Genomic DNA, 7614 nt, shown 5'->3' with positions numbered 1-7614 from the left:
GGTTGGAGATGTCCCTACTCATGGAGTAGATGACCTCCAAAGGTCTCCTCTAACCCCCCAAAAAAACCCACTGAGAGACCCAAAATCTTGAGGAACTCACCCCAAATTTAAGGAGGTCACCAAAAAATCTGAAGGGATTCAACCCAAATTTGGGATCTCCCCAAAAAATCCAAAGGAATTCAACCCAAATTTAAGGGGGTCCCCAAAAAATCCAAAGGAATTCAACCAAATTTAAGGGGGTCCCCCAAAAATTCCTAAGGAATTCAACAAAATTTAAGGGAGTCCGCAAAAATTCCTAAGGAATTCACTCAAATTTGAGGTCCCCCCAGAATTCCTAAGGAATTCACCCAAATTGGGTGTTTCCCCCAAAACCTAAAGAATTCACACAAACTTGGGCATTTCACCAAAACCTAAGGAATTCACCCAATTCTGAGAGGTCCAAAATTCAACCAAATTTTGAGGTTTCCTGAAAAAATAAGGGATTCACCCAAATTTGGTGTGTCCCCAAAATGTAAGGAATTCACCCAAATTGAGAATTCCCTAAAAACCCAAGAGATTCACCCAAATTTAGGGGTTTCTCCCCAGAACCTAAGGAATTCACCAAACTTTGAGAGGTGCCCAATTCACCCAAATGTTGGGGTTCCCCCCAAAAAACTAAGGGATTCACCCAGATTTGAATATTTTTCCAAAACCTAAGGAATTTACCCAAATTTAGGGCTTTTCTCCCTTTTGCTTATTTCACCTTTTTTCAGTATTTATTTGATTTTTATTAACTATTGGCTGTCCCAAAACCCAGTTCTGAGGTTTATTAGGAATTTTCTGGGGCTGAGCACCACAATTTACTGAAAAAAACCCAAGCCAAATCGCTTTGATTTGGTTTTGGGGTTCAAAAAGGATGGAGAAAACTTTGGGTGCTGGGAGCTTGGGACCCACTCCACAAAATACCCTCCATTTATCCCTCCTTAGGGTGGGTTCTGAAGTAGGGGGGCTTGCCCCCCCAAAAAACCCGATCTCTTCTTAATTTGGGGTCCAAAATTTGGGAGGGAAGACCCCCTATGATTCCTGTGGGACCCTCAGGACCTGAGGAGATGAGGGAAGACCCATGAACTTCACCAGAAAAGAAAGATAAATCACAGTAAAATAGGAGGGTTTTTTTCGTCCATATCTTTATTTTTTAATCCAATTTAGGCTTTTCTGAAGGGATGGGGCTGAGTCAGAAGAAAATCACAGCCAAAATAGAAACATTCATGTGTTGAATGTCTCCATGGTGGTGACGAAGATGGGGCCGCGTGGGTGGAAGAGCCTTTTTTGGAGGGGAAAAATGGAAAAAATTCCCCAATTTTGGGCATTTGGGAGTGTCTTCTGCACCCAGGAAGCGTCTTGGGTTCACCTCAACCCGAGGATGAAGGCTCAACCCAACACAAGGATGAAGATTCAACACAACCCGAGGATGAAGGGTCAACCCAACTCAAGGATGAAGGGTCAACCCAACTCAAGGATGAAGGTTCAACCCAACCCAAGGATGAAGGTTCAACACAACCCAAGGATGAAGGGTCAACCCAACTCATGGATGAAGGTTCAACACAACCCATGGATGAAGGGTCAACACAACCCAAGGATGAAGGTTCAACCCAACTCATGGACGAAGGTTCAACCCAACCCATGGCTGAAGATTGACTCCAACCCATGGATGAAGGCTCAACACAACCCATGGATGAAGGTTCAACACAACCCATGGATGAAGGTTCAAAACAACCCAAGGATGAAGGCTCAACACAACCCAAGAATGAAGGTTCAACACAACCCGAGGATGAAGGCTCAACATCTACAAGCCTTATGAGGAGTGGCTGAGGGAACTGGGCTTGTTTAGCCTGGAGAAGAGAAGGCTGAGGGGAGACCTCATCACCACCTACAACTGCCTCAAGGGAGCTTGGAGAGAGGTGGGTGCTGGTCTCTTCTCCCAGGTGATGGGGGATAGAACAAGGGGAAACGGCACCAAGCTGTGCCAAGGGAGGTTCAGGTTAGAGATAAGGAGGAAGTTCTTTCCTGAGAGGGTCGTCAGAAGCTGGCACAGGCTGCCCAGGGAGGTGGTGGAGTCACCATCCCTGGGTGTGTTTAAAGAGCGGGTAGACGAGGTACTTAAGGATATGGTTTAGGAGGTAGACAGGAGTGGTTGGACGTGATGATCTCGGAGGTCTTTTCCAACCGAGCGATTCTGTGATTCTGTAACACAACCCATGGATGAAGGTTCAACCCAACCCATGGAAGAAGGTTCAACACAACCCATGGATGAAGGTTGACTCCAACCCATGGATGAAGGCTCAATGCAACTCAGGGATAAAGGTTAAACCCAACCCATGGATAAGGTGTCTTTGGTGCCGCTGTTTACATCATCAAGGGTGCAGCACCCTTACAAAATGTGGTCACCACCAACCCACGTCCTCCTTACCCTCCACTCACCAACCGAGTGGTCCTTCTGGTATTGCTCAATGCCACCAGAAGAAACGATTGGATGAAGCAGATGGGACTTTTTGGCGTCCAAAGCCAACGAGTCCACTCCTCCCAATGAATTTCTGCATCTTCTATGAAGTATTGGGTTTTCTGTGAGGGGTTTTTGGGTTTGTTTTTGGTAACAGAGGAAGAGCTGTGGACATAGCCCTGTAAGAAGCTACCTGAAAAGCTCCCCTAGCTCTAAAATACTGGACCCATCTCTGATCAGGGCCAAGCCAATCAACACCACTGCCAATTCATGTATTTAAGGGGGGGTGTGGGACACGCTCTTGGTATCTCTTGCACTGGCCCCAATCAGTGTGGCCCCAGGTCGGCCCGACCCAACTTAAGCTCAAGCCCTGCTGCAGCTTCAGCCTGAAAGAGAGAGCTGTGAACTCTCCATGAACCACCAGAAGGGACCTGCAGCGGAGAAAGGAGTGGGGCCTGAGGAGAACAGCTTTAAAATACCCCAAGGTTGGTTGAAGGAAGAAAGGAGAGGGGGAGGAGGACATAGAGCCCAGATTCCCCTTTTGCAACCTGTGTGCCACACTGACCTGCCTACACATGAGCAGTGGCTGCCCTGAAGAAGCCGTGACTCTGGGCAGTGGGTGCTGGAGCAGTTCATATGTGAGGGAACTGTGACCATGGGCAGACACAGACTGGAGCTCTGTGGACTTCAGCAGAAGTGGTTTTTGTGTGTGAGGGAAACTGCAGCTGTGGACAGACCCGTATTGGACTTTTGAGGACTTCTTCTCCTGTGGGAAGCGCACCACGTGGAAGCAGAGGGAGATTGGGAGGAGTCGTCCCCTACCTGGCCCAGAAGAGGAAGGAGCGGCATGGGATGAACAGACTACAGCCCCCATTCCCATTTTCCCTGGGCAAAGGAGGGAGGTGAAGAAAAGCTGTTTGACTTTTAAGATCTGGTTGTATCTCTCATTGATACTCTGATGTTGTTGGTAACCAATTTAAACTGTTTTGTTTTTCTCCCTATGATGAGTCTGTCTTTTGCCCATGAGCGTTTAAGTGGTGAGAAGCGCTTCCAGTCCTTATTTTGTCCAGCCCCCTTTTTGGGGCACCGCGGCTAAACCACGACAACGAGAAAGATGTGAGGACCACCAGGCAGGCGTCTACCCAACGTGGGTCACTAGATCTCTACCCAACGTGGGTCACCGGATCTGTACCCAGCACAGGTCTCCAGATCTCTACCCAACATGCGTCCTCCGATGGGTGATGAAGTTGGAGCAGCGGATAAAGCTCTTCCCGCAGTCGGGACACTCGTAGGGCTTCCCCTCGCGGTGGGTCCTCTGGTGTTTGATCAAGGCCGAGCTGACGGTGAAGCTCCTCCCGCACTCGGGACACTCGTAGGGCTTCTCCCCGGTGTGGATGCGCTGGTGGGTCACCAGGTTGGAGCTGCGGTTGAAGCTCTTCCCGCAGTCGGGGCAGTGGTAGGGTCTCTCTCCCGTGTGGGTCCGTTGATGGCGGATGAGATCCGAGCTGTTCCGAAACCACTTCCCGCACTCAACGCATCTGTAGGGCTTCTCCCCTGTGTGGACGCGCTGGTGGATGATGAGGCTGGAGCTTTGGCTGAAGCTCTTCTCGCACTCCTCGCACTTGTAGGGCCTCTCTCCAGTGTGGATCTTCTGGTGGCGGATGAGGTAGGAGCTGACGCTGAAGCTCTTCCCACACTCAGGGCACTTGTAGGGCCTCTCCCCGGTGTGGGTCCGCTGGTGGGATGTGAGGTTGGAGCTCTGGTTGAAGCCCTTCCCGCACTCCAAGCACTTGTAGGGCTTCTCGCCGGTGTGGAGACGTTGGTGGGTGATGAGGGTGGAGCTGTCGCTGAAGCTCTTCCCGCAATCGGGGCACTTGTAGGGCTTCTCCCCGGTGTGAAGACGCTGGTGGGTGATGAGGTGGGAGCTGCGGCTGAAGCTCTTCCCGCACTCCAAGCACTTGTAGGGCTTCTCGCCCGCGTGCAGCCGCTGGTGGACCGCCAGGTTGGAGCTGCGGCTGAAGCTGCGGCCACATTCCCCGCAGATGGTCGGCCTTTCCTCCTCGAACCTTCGTGGGGGCTGATTGCAGCCTCTCCCCATGGAGCATCTCCTTGGCTTTTTCCCCTCATTGACCTCTTGCTCCATGGAGCATCTTGGCTTTCCCTCCCTATTGACCTCCTCCTCCATGGAGCATCTCCTTGGCTTTTCCTCCCCATTGACCCTTATGAAGCATCTTCTTGGCTTTTCTTCATTGACCTCCTGCCCCATGGAGCAACTTCTTGGCTTTTCCTTGTAGACCTCTTGCTCCATGGAGCATCTTGGCTTTTCTTCATTGACCTCCATGGAGCATCTTCTTGGCTTTTCTTCATTGACCTCCATGGAGCATCTTCTTGACCTTTCCTCCCTGCTGACCTCTTGCTCCATGGAGCACTTCAAAACAGCCTCTTCCACAAGGATCTGCCGGTGGGGTTTCTCCTCCATGATCTCCACCTCCACCTCATCACCTGCCAGAGGAAGGAACGAGGAGAGGAAGGGGATTTAAGGAGATCCTCCCAGATCTGTCTCCAGATCTGGCATCAGCCACGGGGCCATCCTACAGCGATGCTGGAGGATGGAGGAGAAGAGAGGAAGGAGAAGGTCAAGCAAAGCCTTCCGCAGCTGCCTGGGTCTCTCGTAGCATCTCCTCTTCCTCACAGAATCCTCCTTGATCTGGCCAAGGATTGGGACCAGGAAATCCTGTTTTGGGGAGGAAAAGAACCAATTTGTGAGCGCATTCCCTGGGTTGGGTTGTGAGTTGCTCCTGCCCAAGTCCATCCCTAGTGAGAAGTCAACGAGGAGGACTCCACCACCACCTCGGGTCCATAAAATCCTCAAGATATGGCCCATAAAACCTTCCAAAAACCCAAGATCCAGCCCCCAAATCCTCCAAAATCTCAAAATCCAGCCCCAAAATCCTCCAAAAATCCAAGATCCAGCCCAAAAATCCTCCAAAATCCCAAGATACAGCCCAAAATCCCTCCAGAACCCCAAAATTCAGCCCCAAAATCCTCCAAAATCTCAAAATCCAGCCCCAAAAACCCAAGATCCAGCCCCAAAATCCTCCAGAACCCCAAGATCCAGCCCAAGGGGAAACCGAGGCAGACACCTCAAAAAGGGTTCCCATGGGGAAGAAAGAAGTCCCCTTCCTTGTCAACTGGGGGGTGTGGGGCAATGGTCCTGGGGCCCCCTCGCTGTGGGGTGATGCCTGTTCTGGGGTCCTGGGGGTCTCAGGTGTCCCTCTCCCCCTCTGGGCACCCCATTCCCAGGGGTTCTCCAGCTTTGGGCTCCCAACTTCGGGGTTCCACAGGCCCTGGGGGTCTCCTGGCTCTGAACTTGCCCCTCTCAAGGCTTCTGGGGGTCCCCAACTCAGAACTCCCGCTGCTCCAGCCTCTGAGGGTCTCAGGGGTCCCCCTCTCTCTGATCTCCCCCACTTTAGGGGTCCCCATCTTCGGGGGTCCCGGGATTCCCCCCCTCTCATCTTCTCCCTCCCGGGTGTCCTGGTGGGCCAGGGGGTCCCAGGGGTCCCCTCCTCTCCAATCTACCCCATCTTGGGGGTTCCCCAACTCCAAGCTTCCCCCAGCTCCAGGCTTCGAGGGTCCCGAGGGTCCCCTCACTCCAGGCACCCCCCTCCCAGGGCTTCTCCCCACTCTGGTCTCCCCCATTTCGGGGGTCCCCCAACTCCAAGCTCCCCCCAGCTCCAGGCTCCGAGGGGTCCCCCCTCACTGCTCTCCCTCCTCCTGAGGGTCCCCAGCTCTGGTCTCCCCCATCTTGGGGGTCCCAGGGGTCCCTCACCATTCCAGTCTCCCCTCAACCGGGGATCCCAGGGATCCCCCAACTCTGAGTTCCCCCCCTGCTCCAGGCTCCAAGGGGTTTCCCCCCCCTCTGCTCTCCCTGCTTCTGGGAGTTCCCAGCTCCGGTCTCCCCAATCTCGGCGGTCCCAGGGGTCACCCCCCATTCTGGCCTCCCCCCGACCAGGGGTCCCAGGGATCCCCCAACTCCAAGCTCCCCTCAGCTCCGAGTTCCAGGGGTTTCCGCTCTCCGCTCTCCCCACTCCTGGGGGTCCCCAGTTCTGGTCTCCCCCATCTCGGGAGTCCTGGGGATCCCGGAAGTCCCCCCCATTCCGGTCTCCCCTCAACCGGGGATCACAGGGATCACAGGCATCCCGCAACTCCGAGCTCCCCCCAGCTCCAGGCTCTGAGGGGTCCCCCCTCACTGCTCTCCCCCCTTCCGAGGGTCCCCAGCTCCGGTCTCCCCCATCTCGGGAGTCCCGGGGGTCCCAGGGGTCCCCTCCATTCTGGTCTCCCCCCAACCAGGGGGTCCCAGGGATCCCCCAACTCTGAGCTCCCCCCAGCTCCAGGCTCTGAGGGGTCCCCCACTCTCCGCTCTCCCCGCTCCTGGGGGTCCCCAGTTCCAGTCTCCCAAATCTCGGCGGTCCCAAGGGTCGCCCCCCATTCTGGTCTCCCCCCGACCAGGGGGTCCCAGAGATCCCCTAACTCCGAGCTCCCCCCAGCTCCAGGCTCTGAGGGGTCCCCCACTCTCTGCTCTCCCCGCTCCTGGGGGTCCCCAGCTCTGGTCTCCCCCATCTTGGGGGTCCCAGGGGTCCCTTCCCATTCCAGTCTCCCCTCAACCGGTGATCCCAGGGATCCCCCAACTCTGAGTTTCCTTCCCCCCCCCTCTGCTCTCCCTGCTTCTGGGGGTCCCCAGCTCCGGTCTCCCCAGTCTCAGCGGTCCCAGGGGTCACCCACCATTCTGGTGTGCCCCCGACCAGGGGGTCCCAGGGATCCCCCAACTCCGAGCTCCCGCCTGCTCTGACCTCCAGGGGTCCCCCCTCTCTGCTCTCCCCACTCCTGGGGGTCCTCAGCTCTGGTCTCCCCCATCTCGGGGGTCCCGGGGGTCGCCCCTGGGGTCGCCCCCCATTTCGGTCTCCCCTCAACCGGGGATCCCCGGGATCACAGAGATTCCGCAACTCCGAGCTCCCCCCAGCTCCAGGCTCAGAGGAGTCCCCTCCCGGCTCTCCCCGCTCCTAGGGGTCCTCAGCTCCGATCCCCCCCATCTCGGGGGTCCCTTCCCCTCTCTGGTCTCCCCACTCCCGGTGATC

General features: G+C 55.2%; 3 protein-coding genes across 3 annotated transcripts in view; 1 reads left to right on the top strand and 2 right to left on the bottom strand.

Moving 5' to 3' along the window:
- Window positions 1-3692: 3692 nt before the first annotated feature.
- LOC104545408 (zinc finger protein 271-like) overlaps window positions 3693-7614 on the bottom strand; it is an 8096-nt gene continuing 4174 nt past the window's right edge. Inside the window, exon 2 of the mRNA XM_010190543.1 lies at window positions 3693-4530. Within this exon, the coding sequence (XP_010188845.1) occupies window positions 3693-4530 (838 nt within the window). The remainder of the gene's footprint in view (window positions 4531-7614) is intronic.
- On the bottom strand, window positions 5991-6311 carry LOC104545407 (collagen alpha chain-like). Its single transcript, XM_010190542.1, has one exon. The coding sequence runs from the start codon at window positions 6309-6311 to the stop codon at window positions 5991-5993; it is 321 nt and encodes a 106-aa protein (XP_010188844.1).
- LOC104545406 (proline-rich proteoglycan 2-like) lies at window positions 6536-6856 on the top strand (the record flags this gene model as incomplete). The annotated part of the gene is made up of 1 exon (XM_010190541.1): window positions 6536-6856. A coding segment is annotated over one exon (321 nt), but the record flags the coding sequence as incomplete, so codon positions are not given.

The sequence above is a fragment of the Mesitornis unicolor genome, unplaced genomic scaffold (genome assembly GCF_000695765.1).
Source record: "Mesitornis unicolor isolate BGI_N332 unplaced genomic scaffold, ASM69576v1 scaffold22248, whole genome shotgun sequence".
Taxonomy (NCBI): Eukaryota; Metazoa; Chordata; class Aves; order Mesitornithiformes; family Mesitornithidae; genus Mesitornis; species Mesitornis unicolor.
Note: the sequence above shows the minus strand (reverse complement) of the source record. Positions and strands in the feature narration are given on the sequence as shown.